Here is a 22,856-nt window from a genome sequence, read left to right on the forward strand (position 1 = left end):
TTCTTATACTCCTAAAGCAGGTGAAGAGGTATGGCTTATTAAGTAAGCTCCTATCTTACTATCTGACTTCTCCACCCAGGTTGCTTGTTTTCTCTCATGTGTGCTTGCTGTTTATCCTCAAACTCTAATGCTACAGTTCTAGGATCCAGTGTTGCACCTACTCTCTTCTTACAAGATCACCAAAGTACCAATCAACAGGTCCTGGTAACCTTGTTAATTTGCTAGCAAAACGATCTATTTCTCAAAAATAGAATTTTTTCAGTTTGGCAACACTACTGAAATCTGAACATGAGATTTCTCTTGAAATAAGTGAAATATCATCTTCTTTAGACTAACCTCCAATCTTTCTTGGCATAAATATAATATTACAGCATTCAAGAAATAGGTTCTGTCTTTTGGTCAAGATCTACATCTGAACAACTCAACCCCAAACAATAAGCAGTTGCACTTTGGGTGTAGTTCCGAGAGCTCCATAAAGATCACTGACGACTATCAACATGTTCATTCTTTCAAAACAGAGATCATTTACTTTCATTTTTTACAAATATTTTCACATATGGTCACTGTTCACCAGTAGTGCTACTGGTAATTCTTCAACTGTCACAATTCAACTCCAAGCTCAAAGAATATAATTCCTTTTGTTTGTTCATTCCCTCTTTTTTATAACAGACTCCTAAGTATTTCCTGAATAATCATTCACAGATGTGTGATGGTAACATGTTTCTTCTCAACTTTGTCCATTCATAATACTAATGTACAGTAAAACCCCCAAAGTTACATGGTAGGTAGGACCAACAAAAAAGGCATAAGTCGAATTCGCGTAACTCGGGGTATAATTTTGCATAATTTATATATACAAATATACAATTGGGACCAAAGGTTTACAAAAACACCTATATTTTTTAAGACATATAATCATAATTGTAGTTTTTCGTACATAAAAAAAACAGAAAATTATTTCGATGTTGATGGTTTCATAAAATCTAATAGATTCATCTGACAGCATAATGTCTTTTTCTTGTCATGCAAAATTTCTTCATAGCAAGCTAATGATTTTTTTTTATTCCTTGCCTTGTGACTACAATTCGTTCCTCATTAGAATCTATGTCCTTCAAAATCTGTAAGCCTTTCTTTTATTTTTTATTTCTTACTGTGGATTCCTGTAGATCGAACTTCTTTGCTAGCTCACAAATTTTCATCCCACCTTCCAAATCCTTAATAATGTTGAGTGTTGTTTCCAAAGTCAATGTTTTTCTTTTCTTGCTAGCTGTAGAAGAATCTGACTTTCTTCTTTTGGACGGCATTATTATTTTTTATGTGATAAAATTTTTATCAAGAACATAACATTAAACAATCGCAAGGTTTGTAGACTATAAAAATCTTGTATGAATGAAGACCGCACGAAACATGTCAGTACTTGTTCACAGCATGTGCAACACTGGCGAATGCGGCCAGCGCCGGAAAGATATGACTAGTAATGAGGCATGAAGTGGGATGGGAATAGGTACATATAAGAAACGATGTAACTCCGGATTTGCGTAAGTCGGGGTATGATTGTACTATAAAGTTTAACAACCTGTTATGTATGAGATTACCATAAAAAGATTGTTTCAGGAGATAGATGAGATTTGGAATTGGATGAAATGGGGAAAGATGGCTGACAGAAATTGAAGACCAGAAAGTACATTTCAAGCAATGCAATGAAATGCAGTACTGGTATGTAAAAGATGACTGACAAGCAATGTTAAAGAGATGGTTGTACCACTGTACAAGGCCTTGATAAGACCACACATGTACAACTGTGTGCTGTTTAGTCACCTGACTTGTCATATGAGGAGGAAACTAGAGGGATTGAGAGATAAGTGACTAAGATGATAATCAGGACTCAAATGCTAGTTATGAGAAGAGGTTGAAGGAATGAAAACTGCAGTGTTTAGATATGGGAAGAAGAGGCAACAGGGTAATGTTTAACAACTAGAAGAAAAGAGACTATCTCTGCAAATTTTATAAAAGAGTGTCTAAGAAAGAAGGAGTGAGTGGATTTGTACTTAGAGAAGGGGAGGGTGACAGAAGTGTCTTATAGTGTGATGAATGTAAGGAGTGCAGAAGCTCCATATGATGGGTGTGTGGCTGAGGGAATTATAAAACTCCATTCACATTTATGAGCATTACTGTAAGATGTCATTTCACAAGCCAGATTAATACATTAGACTATTAATGTCACAATAACTAATAAATCCTACTAAAATTTCAACTGAAAACAATATATTGAGCTCAAAGATATTCCAAGAATTTTAATGCAATATTTTTCTCTTACTGCACAGAGGGCAACCATGCATGTGCATGTCAGGCCCATGCTTGCACAAATATTAAGTACGAAGCATAATGCTGCTGCTGAAACAGATAAAAAAATTAACTGTCAAGTTTATAAACATGCACTTGAAACAAATATTGAAATTTTAAGCCTTTTAATATACTGAAAACAAGTGTTTTGCTGTTAATGTGTGTAGATATATAAAGCATGCCCATGCTTGAGTTCATGATCAGTGTTAGTGGTTCATAACTCATTTTAACGTTATTGGAAAACCAAACCAACTAAATTTAAAAAAATAAAAATAAAAAAATTGTTTTGTCCATTACAGTTCAAATTGTAACAGACAAAAAAAGATCAGGTCCTATTTTGGCAACCTCTAATGTTGTAAAAAAAAAAAAAAAAAAAAAATTTACAGCCATATACTTAAGATAAGTCTCCCAAATTTTTGGCAAATTAATGCAACCATACTTGTTCAAGGTTAGGAGAATGCTTCATGGGCATGGCTGACTCTAAAAATTATTTTTCTGACCTGTACTGACTTCTATAAGGTCCATTCCATTGGTTTTCTTCCATCTAATCATGTGAAGAGGTGTTCAAAGAGTGGTCTGCCAGTCCAGACTTGCCAAAATAATGGCAGCAGACATATTTATGTCCTGGGCACCCTCTTAACACAGAATTAAATGGAAGAAAACCAATGTGCTTTCGAGAAGTCATTACAGGTCAGAAAGATTGGTATACTGCTATAGTCATTATGCATATCACACCAACATAAAGTAGGCCTAATCCAAAAAGTAAATACTGAATAAAATCACTTATTTCTAATAAGGCCAAAAAAAAAGCTGACTACTTTTGCAGCATTTTAAAATTCCACTAGCTATTTAATGGATATACTTTTTTACCTTAAATACAAACCACCTCTGCTAGGTGCAACTGTAATTCAACGCTTGGGTTGGAAAGACAGGAGAAACTTCAGTTCCCCCCCCCCCCAAAAAAAATAAGGGTGAGTTAGCTAACCTCATATGGAAGTGAGAACATTCTCATCCTGAAAAAGAGGCAACCAAGCTAGAACATGCAAACATAATACAATTGCCTCAGAGCCTTAGATGCTGTGGTCAGTTCAAAACAGCCCAACATAGCTGTAATCCCAAGTCAGGTAGACAAGCACAGACTGAGTTTATGAATATTGCATAAATTACATGCAAGTGAGTGGCAGAAGTTCACTGCTATGCTAATATAATGATCCACAGCTATCTGAAAAAAAAAAAAAAATTCTAGTCTATAGATACAAGGTCTGAAATTCTTATGTCCACTAAGATTGGACAATTCCCAGAGATCAGTGAAGATGAACATACGAAGTAAAACAACTGAATAGATAGGACAAGATCAGACAGTTCAGAATAACAAGTATGCCTCATTGAGTAACAACTAGTATGGGTCTTCAAAGAATCAAAAGATGAAATTTTCTCACACACAGAATTATCATCGGAACCATAAAACAGAGACCACTGAAACTGACATTCAGAAATCCCTCATTAAATATCAGATCAAGGATACACAAAACAGAAGATATATTTCAAATTAGCAAACATGTTGCCAACACAGAAATTGTACACTGACTTCTGGAAACACACACACTCGATTTGCTATTATTTCTTATATCCTGTGTTTGTCCTGACAAAGCCAACATGAAGAAAAATAAATGACATTAAAAAGTTTCAATGTGTATAAGCTATACTGAAATATTAATAAAGCAGAGAGCAAAAATGGCTGATGGTTTAAAAAAAAAAAAATCCTTTAAAACCAGTTTTTAATATGAAATCTTTAGAGATATATTTCAAATTACTTCCAGCTATCTTCAAGGGTTCAGCCCTCCACTGATAATATCACTAATCAGTGTGGTACATGCTTCCCATTGCAATGCTCAGAATCAAATACTTTCAGTATGTAAAATCATAATCATGAATATAATTTCATAGGAAAAGTGTGTATCTAATACAGATGAATTTGTCTTCTCTTGTAAATATAGTATTAACAGAAATGACTTAACTATGTTACTAACAACATAAACCAATAATACTTCAATGCAGGCATTAAAATTATAATTTAATAAAACTCACAAGAAATTGTTACATATGAAAGTCAACAAAATTTATTTAGAATTTTGAATTTTTAGAAGATATATATTCAAAGTCCAAATACAACCATTTCTGTCAAATACAGAGGTAGTTATTTTGTCTAATTTTGATATTTTTCTATTACTTTCAAATTCAGCTTTAATTTTTTTTTTATCTCCTCTCTCTCTTCAAGCAATCTTCTTCAGGCTCATCAAAAAAAAAACAGTCTTATCTGTTCTACTCACAAAAAAGTTGGAAGACCCATAAGCTCATTGGTATGTGGGCAAGATGACAAAGGAGGAATATGTGTTGACATCTTTTTTGAAAAGCTGAAGGTTGTAGTCTTTGAAGAAAACAGAGAGAGGCTGTTCCAAACAACAGATGGATAGAATGAAAGAGGCAGAAGTTAGTTTGGAGCTGGACTGTAAATAGGTGTTGACCACCAGTTTACAGTTTTAGAGGAAAATGATTGATAGCAGTCAGTATTAGCAAAGCACTGTTCATGAAAATACTTTTAAAACAAATAAAGTACAAACTGTGTGTGAGAGAGAGAGGTTGGAGTGGATCTGTGAAGTTAATTTGAGGCCAGTGCATTATGTCTATTAATTGAGTTTTCTAATGGTGGGTCCTGTTTTGTGGAGTGAAAATCCTGAGTTTACAAAAGGAAAAACGTCACTTCCATATGAGACCAGATAATCCACCTTCAGCTGAAAACCCCGATAAAGGTTCTTTACATCCAAACAAGATTTGAACCCAGGTTTTTTCCAACTAAAGGGTAGTTGGAAAAAACTACCCTTAGCTGGAAATGTTCCATGGTAAGGCAGATAGGAATTTATACAGGTAAGAAGGTAGTGCCTTAGTGGAAAAATAGTTTTTTTGACATATGCAGAAGCTATGGCAGAGATATGTTAGCTGCCACAAAACCCTGATAAGTGAATTGTATTTTCATAAGTGAACTCTTGGTAGATGCATAATTTTCAATCTTGAAAATTTCAAGAAGAATGAAGATACGTGCTGAGATACTGCATTTCTTTTGGGATGTGAATTGTAACAAATTTTGTCTGACAGTACACTGATGAACCAAAGGATGTACTAAAAACTAAAATACAATGTAATATATATTGAAGATTTAAATAAGAATCAAAGAATTAATTTTGAATTTTTTTTTCCACTATGAAAGCAAATAGAAAATGAAAATATAGCTAATATTATTAAAGATGCCTTCATATACAGTATATAATGAAGCAAGTATGTATAATATATCACCAGATAATTCCACCTCCAGATTATTTAGTTTATTCCTAGATCCATAATAGTACATTATAAAATAGTTCTAGAAAAACTAAGTTTTTCTGTGACTAATGCATTTTGTGCCACTGATTGGTAATGATTTTAAATGAATATATTCCATAGATGGCTCAAGAGAAAACATTTTGTTTTCATTAAATGAAAATTTTATATTACACATATTCAATTTCTCTTATATTCCCTCCAGTTCCAAAACAGGAAGACAGTATAAATTAAATTACTGCTAAGAAATATTAAAAAAAAAAGTGAAACTAAAAAACAGATATGGCGAAAGTTCTTGAATAAAAAGTTAATCCGAAAACTATAAATTAGAATGTCAGTACTGCTGTAAATTCTAAAAATAAAAAACTTTTCTAGAGTAAAAAAAATAAACTAAATGAAACATGATATACTGTTTCAATCATTATCTTCCATAATACAAGCATTAAAATACCAAAAATACAATTGGTATTTTGATGAGAAATTGCTCTAATTATAAAAATATTTCAAGTAAATTAATCAAATAATTGCTGAACTAAAAGGATATTTTGAATTATTGGATATACAATGGCTAGTTACTGTACTTCATAATCGCTTTTTTTTTTTTTTTTTTTTTTAAATATTACTCTAATGTCCGGATTTTCTTTTCGAAAATAGTTACTTTAAGTGAAGCAATTGTTTCACACAAATTAAGATTCCAGTGAAAATGGGATGTGATGGCCAATTGTTTTGAAGATGCTAACAAAATATTACTTTAAATTTCAGTTGTAGCCTAATTACAAATCCTAAAACACATGCACCTAGTCTGAATAAGGGAAAAAAAAATCCTAGTTCCATATAAATTTGAAGTTAACTTTTATGAATGACACTATATTTTAAAAATATTTGGCCACACCTCTGACAGCAGTAAGATGATGTAAAGTGAGACTTCACATGGTTGGACTGAGACCAATGTTAACAGTACACAGAACATCTAGGCATTACAGTACACTGCACAGTTCTGATACCAATACTGGTAATTCTGTAGATGAGCATATACATGTGCCAACAGTAAATATGCAAGACAATGGCTGATGCTATAAATAAGATATATAAAAAAGTTGATCCTAAGCCTATAAAATAATTAGCTTGCCTGAGATAAACACTGTACTGTTTATCAGTGTGCTTAACCTCAACCCTGCAGAAAACCTATACTTAAGGAAGTGGAATGAAATATTCACTGGATGCTTACAAATCACAATTCCATGGACATTGCTGATTCTGAAATACCAGAATGTGTACTGTGCATAGTTTTTTTTTTTTTTCAAAATTAAAGGTAATTTCATATTGAATAGTTTAAATAAATTTCTTACATGCACACTCACCATCCTGCAATATAAATATTGCTTTACTACACATGCACTACCAAGATTATATAACAAAACCCTGAAAATTGTTAGACACTTTATGTCCCCATCTTGACGTATAGACAAGTGAATTTTAATAAGCAGCAAGTAGTATAGTTTATTATAGTACCTGAGTTTAAGACATAACCTAGGCTTACCTAATATATATTTCCCTCACAATTTTAGTAGTGAGAAAAGGCAACTTCTAGTGAAATTCAATACATTCTAATCTGAAGAGAACAAAGAACAAAATCAAGACAGTTTATTATCAGGTAACCAAAAAGGTTTTTACGGTTTTTGATAGAGTTCGCTGCAATGATCTGTTTTGTAGTGGTTTGCATAGGAGTGTAATTTTTTATGTGCATCATAAGGCACAGATATGAATCAATCAGTGCACTATAACTTGGTGTGCATACTCTTTTTCTATGACTTTTTAAGAGATCAGTTGAACCTTGTGTTATTCAGGGTTTGTTTGCTTTACAAATTTAAACTCAGTTCGAAGGCTTCAGAATGTCCCATTAAATATGTGCAGCCTTTGGAAAAGATGTGACAGCAGAACAGACTGTGCAGAAATAGCTTAAAAAATTGTTTCTGGTGATAAATCACTTGAAATGCACCACATTCAGGAAGACCCTCCATTATTGATAATGAAGAATTACACGGCACTGTTGAAAATAATTCTACATTAACATATCAAGAACTTTCACAAATGTTTAACATGTGTAAATGAATTCTTTCACCACTCTTGCATCAAATGGGAAAAATCATGAAAGTTAAGCAAATAAGTCCCACATGCATTAGCAGATGACAAACTACAGAGGCTATCAATTTTTTCTTCACTTCTTTCACAAAGAAGTCATAAAAACAAGACATTTTTGGATTACTTATCATTAGTTTTCACCAAACAATCCAACATTGCACAAAGCAGTCCCCAGAAGACTGCTTTGTGCATGGTGGAATGAAGCCAGTACTGTCCACTATGAGTTTCTCACTGCAGGCTACACAGTTATGGCAAAGATGCAAACGCGAGTGTGTGCAGAATACATTACTTCAGAAACAGCTAGGACTAGTTAATCGAAAGAAAGTGCTATTCTTACAGGACAAAGCAACAACTCATACTGCAAAACTTACTGGTGAGAAGATTTGTGCTTTTGAGATGGGGGGGATACTCCCTTTCTCCAAGCGATTATCTTTTTTTGATGCTAGACAATCACACGTGAAATACAGTTCCGCAGTAAAACAGAGATTGAAGAAGAAGAAGTTTCTGGATTTATTACTTCTAAAGACAATGTTTTCTAAAAGAAGAATTGACAAACTTGTATCTCAGTGGGAGAGTTGTAGATTGTGAAGGTACTTATTTTAATGAATAAAACATTTCATGAAAATTTCTGCAGTTGTTTAATTTTTATTATGAAACATCGAACAAACTTTTTCTGGTTACCTGACAAACTTTTTCTGAAAGGCATTGCATATACGACTATACTAAGTATAGTAGTACCAGTTAACATTTTTAGCAGTAATTTCACCAATAATTTCAAATATGATTCTGCAAAATCTATCTATATTTTGTTCTGTTTCTAATATTATTTCCCTTCTGGAATTCACAACTTAATCTGCATAATATTATATATACTCTGAATACCTAACATGAAAAATGTGCACTAAAAATCCAAATTAAATAAAAATTTTAACTTAAAAAATTCAAAAATGTAAAAATACAGTTTCATATCAATGTTTAAATTATTTTTGCGCAAAAGCATGATTGAAAACTAATATCATTTTGTGTAACTTAATAAACTTCGAAGTATAAAATATCATTAACAAAAAAAAAAAGGATATTGAACATAAGCAAAACCTCGTGGCCTACGGGTATAGTAGTCCATTGGTATGTAGACATCACTTAAAGGGCCATATTTACCAAATAGGCTTCTCATTTCCTCGGGTCTAAACCAAATACAACACCTATGTTATACAATATACTCACTATTTCGGCACACCACACTATCAATCCTTTTAGTAGCTCAACATTAAGATTAATATACTGTTCCTAATAGTGATGCTAGAACATTTTATGAACACTGAATTTCTTCAAATACTGAAGAAAATATGTATATTCATCAATTCAAAATAGATTGTGCATTCCAGTCATCACCAATAATTATAGTATAACCACATCTAGGGAAAAACTTCAATTATAAATTTGAAAATTTTGAACTAAGTGTAAAATATGAAGTTGACTTTACAATAATTTCAGTAATTCTTCATAAGCCTTTGACTTGATCTTAACTTAGTAAGGATAAATGTTGATGGAAACTCATGGATTGTGGATGAAAACACTTGTTATAAATAAAAGTTAATTGATGCTAATATAACATTAATACCATTTAAATTCTTGCAATTAAGTAGAAAGCATCTAAAAGATAACTGAGCTATGGTTTCTGAAGAAATTGCAATGGCTACTGAAAGGTTTACACATGCATAGTTTTAAAGCCAATACCTTAAATTATTGTTTAATATTCAAGGATCAGTAATAACTTGATTACAACAAACCTTCATGGAGTCACTCATGGGAGATCTCACTCAATGAGTAGTGACGGTAATTTCCAAATTACGCAATCAGTGGTAAAGCAATTTGCTGGTCACAGAATTGACGGGTAACTGAAAGCATAATTACATGGTGTTATACTTGGAAGTCTGTTGACAAACTAACCCATTCAAAGGTTGGTTATTTGATTTGGAGATTTGTTCATTTGAAGATTGGATAATTGAGACTGTATATTAAGAAAACTTAAAATCACACTCTGAATATATTGTCAGAATATATTCTGACAATATATTCAGCTGAACCACCACCCTCTATGTAAAAATTCTCTCCTCATTCCTCTTCATACTCTTACATACTACTTCCTCTCTTTCTTATTCCTCTACCTTCCACTCTGCATTCTTTTCAGCATAAATTAAGTAAAAGCTGCTCACTATCAATATCACCGATTTTTAACACTTGTCCAATAAAATAATGGAAACAAAGGGCAACAGTTTCATTATTTGGAGCTTCAGTATTCATTAATATTTATTTTGCCACTTATTCCCCAGCAAACCTCACTTACCTTTGGATACAGGACATGGAAAAGCTCAAATGTTTACTCTTAATATTTCTAAGACATAATCAAGCCAGGCATCATGGCCTTCTTACCAAGCAACCATATATGGTATTCTTCCTTCCTTCAGCCAGCTTCCTTTTCAGTTACCTGTTGGTAATGATGGATAGCTTCCTTTCATCATATTTTTCAAATCGCCGCTAGTGTACAAAAGGACTCTGTTTTCACCTACACTCTTCCTCCTATACATCAACAATTTCTCTCTCTGATGTCCTGTCCTATTCATCATTTTTGCTGATGATATATATTCGCCACTCCTCATCTTCAAAACCTTGTAGAACTCAAGTAATTTCTGCTTCAAAAGCTTTCTTGTTCACTAGGATAACCTGGTGAATTTTAATGCCATCATAGGGCAATTCCATTTCATTTCTTAGAAGAAAAACCATTCTTCAACTTCCCCTCACATTTGAAGATCATTTGTCTCATTTGGTTGACTTTCACATTTAGCCTATCCTGGCATAAGTACATCAGGTCCATAGCCACTTCAGCCTCCAAAAAAGATTGGTATTTTTTACTCTGAACAATACTCCTCTTTTTCAACTCCTGACACTTCATAAACTTAATTCCATCTGATCTTAGAATACTGTTCCCACCTATGAGATGGTGAAACTATAAATTTCTTTAGAATGCTTGACTGTGTTCAGAAGAGAGCAGTTCACTTAACTGATGACCCCCCCCCTCTGAATCTCTCTGGTCACTTTTCCAAAGGCATCGTCTTTCTATAGGTATTTCCATGGACACTGCTCCAATGAACTGCCGACTATGATTCCTCCATTTCTTCTAATCATAAAGCGGCTAATGGTCAACACCAATATATGGTTTAGCTCCAAACATCGAACCAACTTCCTCCTCCTCCTGTATTCCCTATATCCCTGCTCTTTAAGTCTTCCCAATACTGTTTTTCCGATAACGATAACCAACAGGTCTTCAAGAACACAAATTCCTTTCTTCTAACCTTTTGCCCACTCATAGTACTGACGTGTCAGAGGATTTTATTTTAAAAACTATAAAAAAAAAGGATAAAAAAAAATGTAAACTGCAGGAATATAAATTTCTGCAATCTACATTCTCTCAACTTTTCCCCATTACAAACAATGTCTCCACATTGAAACAGAACACCACAGTGAAAGAAGTCCATATGGGCTGATCCTTTATACAGTGGCACAACTAATACTACTACCTTATTCCTCATGGCCCCATGAACACACCCTTCTACAGACATAAAATACCTTTCTCCCCAACGTCAGGCTGTGCAACAAGTCGATTGGGAATGCACACATAAAGTCACATCATGTAAAAGGCTGACCCCAAATACCATCTTGTGCTATTAAGATTAAAACTACAATCCCACTTATTTGCCCAAGCCAAAAGTTACTTGTATTCTATTCCTAACCAACCTGTAATATCTTAACTACAACGGTAGATATACAGACTGGTGTATAAACAGACTGAGAACTTCTGTCCAAGACAAAAGTTCAAAATAGTGCCAATGTACAAATGCTAATACAATGGCATTATGTTGCCTTCTTTCTAAACGTCAAGAACCCTTTCTGATGCAACTCAGATCACCAGGTATTTTTAGAGAATATGCAAAATATTATTACAAAGAAGAAATTTTATTGTTTAATCAAAGTTTGTGTGTGAAGTATTTTCACAACTGGGTTATTTGCATAGAAAAGTTGTTGCCTCAGTATCCCATAATACAAAAACATTACAAGATTACTACCCAGATCAGTTTCAACCTTACTTAGGTTGTCCTCAGTGATAGCTAGTCCAGCTTCCACTGAGGATACCCAAACAAAAAACTTGAATGTCATCCATTCCTACTGCCTTATTAACATCAAGCCCAATCAACACTTGATACATGATTCACCTCTAATCCCTGATTTGCTTCCTTCATAGGTCACATAGCATTTACATCAGTATGATTTATACTGATGAAGTGCTCATTAAATCATTGCATTGCAATGGTAACCTCATCATTATAACCACCTACGAATATCACTTTCTAATTTTTTTTAACCTGATTAGCCAATATGGTCAAAACAATTATGAATTCTTATTGCATAATTCACTCCTCTAGCCTGCACATTTTATATTCGCATCTGATTATTACATTACCACCTCTTCCATATCTTTTTACATGATATGCCTGATTTTATCACAATATATTCAACTTAACTCTTGGTATACCCAGGTTGTATACCTAAACAATTCCCGTATTTTTGTTAACTTTTTTCACTACAGCTGGTATTGATGTCAGTTGACTAAAGCACCTCTTTAATCACCAGACTTATAATTTCACTTATAACCCCTCTTGACAGTAATGCTCCCTGCCTAAACCAAAACCTTGTGATCACTCGCCTACCAAACATTGTTGACAACTCATTTAGCACCCCATTCTGAGAATATCACCAAATTCACATTACTAATCCTCAGTCAAACAAATGAAGCTTCTGAACATGGAACAAAGTAACCATGACCTTTCCAAGTATACTTGAACACTGCAGTAACTCAAGGATAAGGTGGTTAGCCCTATGCCTCCCAGTGTGTCCTGTCTGTAGATGCATGTGTTCATGGGACTAGTTTGCCTGTCCCGGGGGAAGAAAAACTTGTTATTCTTTCCCCGGGAAACTACCCCATATTAATAATAATTTCATTATTAACATGGGGGGGGGGCAGTTTTGTTCCGTCTGCGCAACAAGCTAAAACTACAGTGTAGCAAGTTTTTTTGTGACCTGTTGTTCTGATTACTATTGATTTGAAGGAATATCAAAAGTTAGAGGCACTTCATCCATGTTCGCAATTTGATAATTTCCTTCTCACTGATATGACAAATCTATGGAATTCTTAATTTTAGCTTCATAGTCAGCTGGCATTTTTTGGGCTAGAGTGGTTTTTGTACGCATGCATAACCCATGTCTTTACATAAATCTAAAGCACCAAGACGGTGATCCGGTAAAATCTAAAATTCCGTTAGCAGTTGCCCATCGTTTCGCTTCAAAAATTATAATTTTTGTAGAAACAGTTATTCTCATGTTTCGATGATTTTGTTACCCAACATTTCATTTGTACTTCTAATTCTGGCCATTTTTCTAGGTGCGAAAGGAATGTTTTCTTGTTAATATAATTAACGGCTATTTTAGCCTGTTTTTGTTTAGGAGCGTCCCTTATATTTAATACATTGGCTAACATAACTCAAAAGGGGTATATATATATATTTTAGGGCATTATGGGCGAGTATAGAAGGCAATTATGGCAGAATAAAAAATGTGGAAAGATTATGTACATACCTTGATTTTGGTTTAAAGATGCATTCTAAATCCAAGCTCTTGTTGAAGGGGGGGGGGGAAGAGAGGGAAAGAACATGGGGATGTACTTGAGACACGGGAAATAAGTTTGGGAACCCGGGTTACTATTAATAATATATATATATATATATATATATATATATATATTATTTTGTTGTAAGGAGAGGGGGGGGAAGAAGGGGAAGGGCATCCTTATGTGGAAACTGGGGCAAGGGTTTACGGGGTGTGGACCGTTTCGGTCATCGTCTGACCATCGTCGGAACTTTGTGGGAATGACTGTAGGGCTATGTCAAGGCTGCAAAATGTATCTGCCAAATTTGGGCATTTGTTGTCGCTAAATGGCCAGAGGCGTGGCTTAATTTGTAAGTTTTAGAACGTCCAACATTCGGAAATTAGGTAGGGGCGGTGGACGTTGATAGAATTACATCGCATTTTATGGCAATAGTTTCGGATATTCTAAGCATCGTTTCGTTTTCTTGTTTGTCAATGATTATGGCTTTGTCAATTTGGGGAATGTGTTTTAGTTCAAGGGCATGAGCTACAATTTCAGTCTTCCTATTTTGTGATTTGTTTTTCTTTTTGATACTACTAACAACGTCTATCTGTATGATGAAAAATACAGATGACCTATTCTGGAAATTAAGCAACACTACTCCATCCCAGGATGACATCCTCTCCTCACTAGATGCAACTTCATTATACACCAACGTGGATGTTCCCAGAACTTTAGACATCGTACACACACTACTCTCCAAGGACCACACCCTACACACACGCACAAAATTAACACCAAATGACATCATAAGTTTGATTAAACTCACAATATCCGCCAACTTCTTTAAATTCAACAACTCCTTATATGTTCAAATTTCGGTCTCCCAATGGGCCAAAACATCAGTGGACAATTAGCGGAGTTATTCCTGGCACACACTGAATCACTTCTACTCCACCCTTCCCTCCCCCCCCGGCATCACCTTCTATGGCAGATACATAGACGATATTCTATGCATTGGCAAACCCTCACACATCTCCGCCTTACAAACATCCCTCAACGATTTTAGCAACAGACAATTCACCACGAAAACAGAACAGAACAAATCCATCAATTTCTTAAATCTTACATTAATCAGAAGCCATAACAGAATTGCCACGAAGATATTTCACAAACCCACACATGTCGGAAACTACCTCCATTTCAATTCATACCACCCATATTCCGTTAAAAAATCAGTCATCCTATCGCAATTTATCAATGCTTACAAATTCTCCACCAACAGCAATTTTCTTAACACTGAACTCAAGTATTTAACACAGGTTTTCAAAAATCGCAACTACCCCACGCATCTAATAAATTACGCGAACTATACGGCAAAATCCCGTCTTAACAATAATACAACAAAAGCAGACTTCCCGACACGTATGGTCATCAAATTGCCATACATCCAAAACACATACAAGGCTTACAAATACATTTTCAAAAACACGGACTATAAGCTAGTATTCACCACAAACCATAAATTAGCAACTCTCCTAAAACCTACTAAATCTCTCACTCATAAAGAATTATTCGAACACCACAACGTAGTCTACAATTTTCCTTGTCAAAAAGACTGTGACGTCACCTACACGGGCTCTACAATTAGGTCGTTATGGACTAGACTACAAGAGCACTTCAGGGATTGCAATATTCCCATTCCAGAATATCTGAACATGAAAAAACATGGCAACATCAAAAAGAAAAACAAACCACAAAATACAGGGAAGACTGAAATTGCAGCTCACGCCCTTGAACTAAAACACATCCCCCAAATTGACAAAGCCATAATCATTGACAAACAAGAAAACGAAACGATGCTTAGAATATCCGAAACTAGTGCCATAAAATGCGATGGTAATTCTATCAACGTCCACCGCCCCTACCTAATTTCCGAATGTTGGACGTTCCAAAACTTACAAATTAAGCCACGCCTCCGGCCATTTAGCGACAACAAATGCCCAAATTTGGCAGATACATCTTGCAGCCTTGACATAGCCCTACAGTCATTCCCACAAAGTTCCGACGATGGTCAGACGATGACCGAAACGGTCCACACCCCGTAAACCCTTGCCCCAGTTCCACATAAGGATACCCTTCCCCTTCTTTCCCCCCCCCCTCTCCTTACAACAAAATAATATATATATATTATTAATAGTAACCCGGGTTCCCAAACTTATTTCCCGTGTCTCAAGTACATCCCCATGTTCTTTCCCTCTCTTCCCCCCCCCTTCAACAAGAGCTTGGATTTAGAAGGCATCTTTAAACCAAAATCAAGCTATGTACATAATCTTTCCACATTTTTTATTCTGCCATAATTGCCTTCTATACTAGCCCATAATGCCCTAAAATATATATATACCCATTTTGAGTTATGTTAGCCAATGTATTAAATATAAGGGACACTCCTAAACAAAAACAGGCTAAAATAGCCGTTAATTATATTAATAGTGTTTAAGAGGAGTAGCATGGGAATTTTCCAGAAATTATACTTAATGTTTTCTTGTGTTTACATAGAAATTTTAATTGTTCCTCTTGTTTTCTCCACTCAAACCATTTTTCTGTTGGTGGTGGACCAAAATGTCTTCCTGCTGCTCTGTTTCCATATTGTTTTGCATAATTTATCACATTTAATTTATAATTCACATTATATGAAAGTCTTTTGGTTTTACACTCATTTTTTCTAATTTTAAGATAAAAATTTTAACGACTTATTAAAAATAATTCAAACAAACCGTACAAAAGTGCACGTTTGCACACTAATGACTATTGATGCTCTAAATCGGTGATTCACCCACATGCAGCGAGATAACTTAGGTACCTGACGTCAGTGGCGTACTTACTAATTCTATTAACATACTGTGCCAGTAATTGAACTTCGGTACAGTGTAAAGATTCGTACTTGAATGTTACCTTCAGACCATAAGACGCACCCCAATTTTAAGTCGATTTTTCTATGTAAAAAGGTGCGTCTTATGGTCCGAAAAATATGGTAATCAAGAAACATTAGATTTAGATCTTGAAAAAAAATTTCATAATGTCAAGAAAATACCATATCACAAAAAATATAAAATTAAACATTGTAAGAGCTATTTTACACGTGAAGACAAAGAAATACAGATACGCCTGAACCTGAAAAGAAAACAAGGAGTAAGACAGGTATGTTCCTATCTCCAACACTCTATCACACATATATATATTTAAAAGATAAACAAAATGGAATAAAAAGAATGAACGTGTTGATACTTTTCATTCACTGATTCTGAAGATTAAGTTAATATTTTTTTTTTTTTTTAGGTGCAGAATGCCTCAAGAAAAGAGACAAAAATTTCTGAAAGATGATCAACAGAAAAAAAAAATCAAAAAAGATGTTTTAAAAGATTGTGGACCAACTAGAGAAAAAAAAATTCTAACGAGAAATAAGATGCTCAATTTACTCCTCCCCCCCACCCCATTTTGATATTCAAATCTCCAGAAAAGATCCAATTTTTCTTTTGAGTGGACTTGCAGCTCTAATCTTTACTGGCACAAATGCATTAGATCCATAACCTATTCAGCATCCAAAACAAAAACACAAGGGCCTCTTCTGTTCAAGACCTGCCTGTACAACTAACTATATACATCTCAAATACTGTTCTCACATTTGGGATGGTGAACCAAAAGACTCACCAAGGGCTTTTATTTCACCACCACCTTTCTCTTCTTTCACTTTACCAGAAAAGGGAAATATATACTTAATGACACCTCTAAGATTTCATCCAACCATTCTCTCTAAGACGGAATTATTCAATTTCTCATGAACACTGATGCATCCAAACAACTACTACACTACTCTTCCCATGCTTCCTCTCAACATGGGGAAAACATAAGCAGCTGCTGGTCAGCATCAATACAGTTCAGTTGTAAATTTATCAAACTCCTCATTCTCCTAGTTCATTTTTCCAATAAAATAAAATACAAAATTCCAATATAAAATAAAACCATTTTCAATTATTTCAATAATTGTATTTTATTCAGCCATTCGATAACTGAATTATTCTGTGATGAAACAATAAAATATGACCCCTCTATGCATCTCATCAAGCATGTATGGCATGGCTAGAAGAATGATGGAACATGAAGCAGTTATTCTTTCATCCCTGCTACAACAGACTAAAATTCAGAACAGTTGGTATGCTAATTTTAACTGTCACGTTTATTTTTTTTTTTTTTGATGTACAGATGAAGTCTTGGTCAAGTGAGATATTCAATAAGCAGATAGGCTAGATTCCACATTCTTTCACAGTATCTTAACCCGCTGTGATGATTAGATGCTTTGTATATATTGTGAAGTACAAGTTTATATGGTAGTATATGAAATGACTTGCTTAGTGCAGAATTTTGCTGTCATTTCAGATTTTTACCCTGCCAAGATATAAAATAAAACCAGTTTGAACTACATGGACATGTGGTACTCTTGACATTTCTGAAGCATTTGATTTTTGACTTGCCAAGACAAGAGAAAGATTTATATACTTTTTTTTTTCCAACTGAAGTGAGTTAGCCAATCTCACACCAAGTAAGCAGTGTTCTCTCTTGGAAACTGGTTTTGTTCTGCAAAAAAAGACAACTGGCCAGAAAACACATGTAATTAGCAGAGAAAATGTTATGTAATGGTAAATGTTTATAGTGCAGATGACATGTATTGCATTGGCAGATTCTGTAATGTTATATAACAATTTGGGTGATGTATTGCATACATTTTTAATTATAGATCTTTTGGAAAGCTAAATGTTAGTGATATCAAAATAATGATTTAAAAAATTATCAATGATCAAAAATTCAACTCGCTGTAAACAAGCAATTAGAAGAGCCTACTAATGTGATATATATGGAATGCAATGCCTGATAGTGGTGAGAGAACAAACGGTCAACGAGTGGTATAGACTGTTTTCTAGTTAGGGCCTCCCACGATGAGTCATTTGACTCCATGGAGACCTGAAACATTATTATAATATATTTGGTAATATGCAATACATTGTACAGTGCTTCAGTTTGGTTCAAGATTGATTATTCTTCATATCCCTCCAACTACAATTGGACTGCCTTTACTAGAAAAATGATTAGTGAAATTGCCAATATGTCTAATAAGCCATATTGGCCTGCATTAAAAACTTATCAAATAGCAATGCAGGTAGTATTTCTGTAAAAATCAGCATTTAATTAATTTGTCTTGAAAACAAACTTATACAAACACTGGTTCGATTCACCAAGTAGATAGCAACATGACTTACTTTCCACCAACTAAAATTCAACTTGATAGCAACATACAATTGCAGGCAAATGCCACTATTGCTCAGATGTTTGTGAATATGTTTAAGTGGAAGATGATTATCATTGCTGAATGTAAGAAAGCCACTATCCTGCATACATGGAGTCTTGAAGTGGGTTGAAGGAGTACTATGTTTGATGAGTAAAACAAGGCTTTTGGATTGTACCATTAGCTCATTCAAGATACTAATGTAAAACATTTAACATGCTTATTTGTTTGTTGGATTTCTCATTATTTATTCAACTTCCATGGATGACCTCTTCTCTCTCCAACTAAGTGCTAAAACATTTTCTCTGCATTGATCCTATAAAATCCTTTAAGTAACTTAAATGTTTCTTTATATCCCCTCTTTTTTTTATTTTGCTTATCAACCAACTTCTGCAGCCCATACTCCCTCATAGGTAACATTCCAGAGACCACTTACCTCTGAATCCACTCCACCACTAAGAAACCCAGGACACCAGACACAAACACAGTAATCCAGATGTGGGCATAAGCTATATAAAGAGGAATAATAACTTCCTTATTTCTACTTGTTAGTGTTCTTCAATGTCAAGTAATCTTACGAGCTACTTTAGCAATATTCCTCTAAACTTCAACTGTCTACCACTACCCCTAAATCCCCAGCTTCATTATTTCCTATACTTCAGGAAATAATGAATCATTCTGAAAGCTCTCCAAAGTGAATTGCATTGATTCACTATTACTCTAATTTTTCATGGTCAGCAAACAAGTGAATGTTTTCTTTCAGATTATTTCCTATATCATTTATGTAGAAATTACAAATTGGTGGTCCAAGGACTGAAACTTGCAACACCATTAGTCACCAACTTTTGCCTAGATACTGCTCTATATACCACTTTTTGATAGCTGTCCAGTAGCCACCCTCTTATCCACATAAGTGTCATATCCAACTCCATTTGTTTTAATTGGCATAACAGTTCCAAGTAGTATTTGGTCAAATGCCTTTGCAAAATTCAGCAGAATCACCATGTAGCCATTTCCCTTATCCCACTCAGCTGTCACTCCATTATAAAAAGTTAGTAAATTAAGGAATGACCAACCCTCACATGCTACACCTCAGAGTATCATATTCCTACCCACCCATTCCTAATTCTCTTTTTGCCCATTTTTTCCAGTAATTTTACCACCAGTCCTATAATTTGCTACTGCAATCTTAGAGCCTCTCTTATTAAAGGGAATTATTTTGCCCTCTTCCCAATCCCTTAGAACTCTGCCAGAGCTGGGACTTAAATTAAAGAGCCAAGATCCCATCTAATCCTACAACTGTATTCACATTGAGATTCTGCAAAATCTCATGAACCTCCAAGTCATCCACCTCTGTTCCCCCATGTCAGTCACATGTCCTAACATTATCCTTACTTGTGTGATATATCCTTGCAAAGTGGTCACTTAGTAACTATTTTATTTGCTTCTGTCACCTCGTGTTCATTAGTACCCATTAAGGTTATTCTTCCATAGTCATTCTTCCTCCGACTTGGCACATAGTGAAAGAACTATTTGGGATCTCCCTTGGCCTGCTCGACTGTAATCTGAATTCGTATTCCTTACCATACTGGTCACCCTTCTTGTCTGATCCTTGTACTGTTCATCTTTCTCCTTATATATTCTCCATAGCATTTTTTTTTCTGAAGTTCACGCTTAATGATATTACTCATCCATCTAACTCCTACCTGATTAACCTTCCTTACCTTAGGTATACAATTTAATATAGTTAAGGGACATCTAGAGAAAGCTATCTCCTATGCACTAGTAACATCCTTCCCTTGCAGGATTTTATGTCATTGCACAGCTTCAAGCTTCCTCCTCAACTTGTCATAATCGCCTTGTAATTCCACATTTATCCCCCCCCGACATAATATTACTAATTTTTTACAATCTCCAAAATCAAGACTGCATGGTCACTTTTCCCCAATTGGAGACAATGTGACCACTGTAGTTACAGATAATCCTTCTGATCATATGACCAGGTCCAATATTCTTGCACCTCGAGTCACCTCCATTATATGCTGCCTACAGTAATTATCTCTCAGGTGTATAAATTCCATTTCCTTCCTATTATATGATGCTTCCTCCTTCCAATCTATATCTTCATAACTGAAGTCCCCATGATAATCACTCAACTTGCACTTATACAAATTTTCTGATGCATGTCTTCATCATCCCTAGGACTCCCTCGCCTATAGCAGCAACCAACCATATCTTGTTTTACTGACCTTGATCTTCAATTAGAACAGATTGCATGCTGAACTACAGAGCTAGAAACATGATCAACTTAGGAGCATACCAACTTTGGACCCATGGTATCAGTTAGTGAATGGAAAATATATCATCAATGCACTGAGATCTTTGAAAAAGTGCTTAAATGAGGCAGTATCTGAATGTATTCCTAGAGTTAAAAGGATAAATAGGGTGGGAGTGCAATGGATGCACAACCTTATTAGGCAAGAGATATATAAGATTCTGTGGCAGGAATATTGTGAAAATAAGAATGAGAAGTCATGAGATATATAAAATGCAAGCCAGAAAAGTAATGAGTATTGTGCAAAAAGAAACTGCTTATCAAACTAATGGCAATCTATGCCATGCCACAAGTAAAAGAAAGAATGAATATGGAAGAATAACTTTACTTAATGTAGATGATAATCCAGTGTCAGAAGCTAATGAGATTGTTCAATTAATGAATGCTCACTTTGCTAAAATATATTAACCAAATGAATGTAAAATGTAACATAATTCACTACATTGGTTGAACAGGTACAACTACATAAGAATGAGGCAGAAGAGCTATTGATAACCTGTATAAGAATTCGGCAATAGGAAGAGATGAAATATCAGCATGTATGCTAGAGGTATGTTCAGTCAAATTAGCTTTGACATGTTTGTATAACTTAGTCTTACAGTTCAGAAATGGATGATAGTTCTGTTGTACAAGAGTAGTGCAAAAACCAATGTCTACTAACCTATCACTATCTCTGTTGTGGTGAAGATTTCAGAGTTGATAAGACAAAGAAATGGATAGACAGACAGGCTATCTTCTGCGAGAAATAGCATGGGTTTACTACAGGAAGGTCATGTTTTAGCAATTTATTCCTTTTACAACTATGTTATGGCCGAGTTGGATAACAGGAATGGATAACTAATACTGTTGGGTTTTGAAAAGACATTTGATAGGATACCACATGAAAGGCTATTGCATAAATTGGAGAATATGGGTTTGAAATATAAACTCTTGACTTGGATAAGTGGATGGTTGGCAGACAGATCAAAAACGTGGTACACAGTGGTTGGGTGTGAATCTGCCAGATTTAAGGTGACCAGTGGTGTACCCTAGGATTCAGTCCTCGGGCAATTGTTCAATCTATACATTAATAACATTAGGAACAGGAGATGTGCAATTGTTAATCATGCAAAGATAGGCAGGGCAATCACAGATGGTACTGCTATACATCACTTACAGAATGATTTGAAGAGGCTGGAAAATTGGGCAAATGAAAATTGCTGTCAGATTAATATTAAAAAAAAAAAAAAATCAGCTAACGCCTTTTTATTCCCGTATATACGGGAGTAGGCGAAGCCATTTAGCCCTATCTAACTTTTGGAGACTGAGTGGGCAATTCAATCTCCACTGGTACCCAATCAGAGACAGATGGCCCAAGGCTATCACTAATTAAGCGATACGCAGTGAAGAGAGACGGCTCAAATGTGCCGCCATTTCGTGGTCTCTAACCCTAACACAATATATTTAATGTCTGAAATAATGTGGGTTCTACGGTCGATTTTCTTGAGTTTACAGGACGAAAAACCCGAGTTTCCGGGAGGAAAAACCTGCTTGCCCGTGCCAGAGATCGACTAACTCGGGAACCGGTCGAAAAAAGGCTTAGAAAAATTTCCTCTAGTCGCCGACTAGACTCGAAACCA

The 22,856-nt window shown here is 34.9% G+C and overlaps 1 protein-coding gene across 7 annotated transcripts in view; it reads right to left on the bottom strand.

The window, feature by feature from the left end:
- Positions 1-22,856, bottom strand: part of LOC150107553 (serine/arginine-rich splicing factor 12-like) — a 103,466-nt gene that overhangs the window by 74,827 nt on the left and 5,783 nt on the right. For 4 of the 7 annotated variants that reach the window (XR_016548248.1, XM_090391947.1, XM_090391948.1 and 1 more), the window contains exon 2: positions 8,938-9,044. The exons of 2 other annotated variants lie outside the window; for them this stretch is intronic. Coding sequence is in view for 3 of the 5 variants with exons in the window: in XM_090391947.1 (XP_090248073.1) it covers positions 8,938-9,044 (107 nt within the window). In the remaining 2 variants the exon portion in view is untranslated. Of the gene's footprint in view, positions 1-8,937; positions 9,045-9,650; positions 9,759-22,856 lie in introns of all 7 variants that reach the window. One more of the 7 variants, XM_090391952.1, reaches the window with a different exon arrangement.

This window comes from Typopeltis vanoorti, chromosome 4 (genome assembly GCF_054136105.1).
Source record: "Typopeltis vanoorti isolate ZY-2024b chromosome 4, IOZ_Tvanoo_1.0, whole genome shotgun sequence".
In the NCBI taxonomy this organism is placed as follows: Eukaryota; Metazoa; Arthropoda; class Arachnida; order Uropygi; family Thelyphonidae; genus Typopeltis; species Typopeltis vanoorti.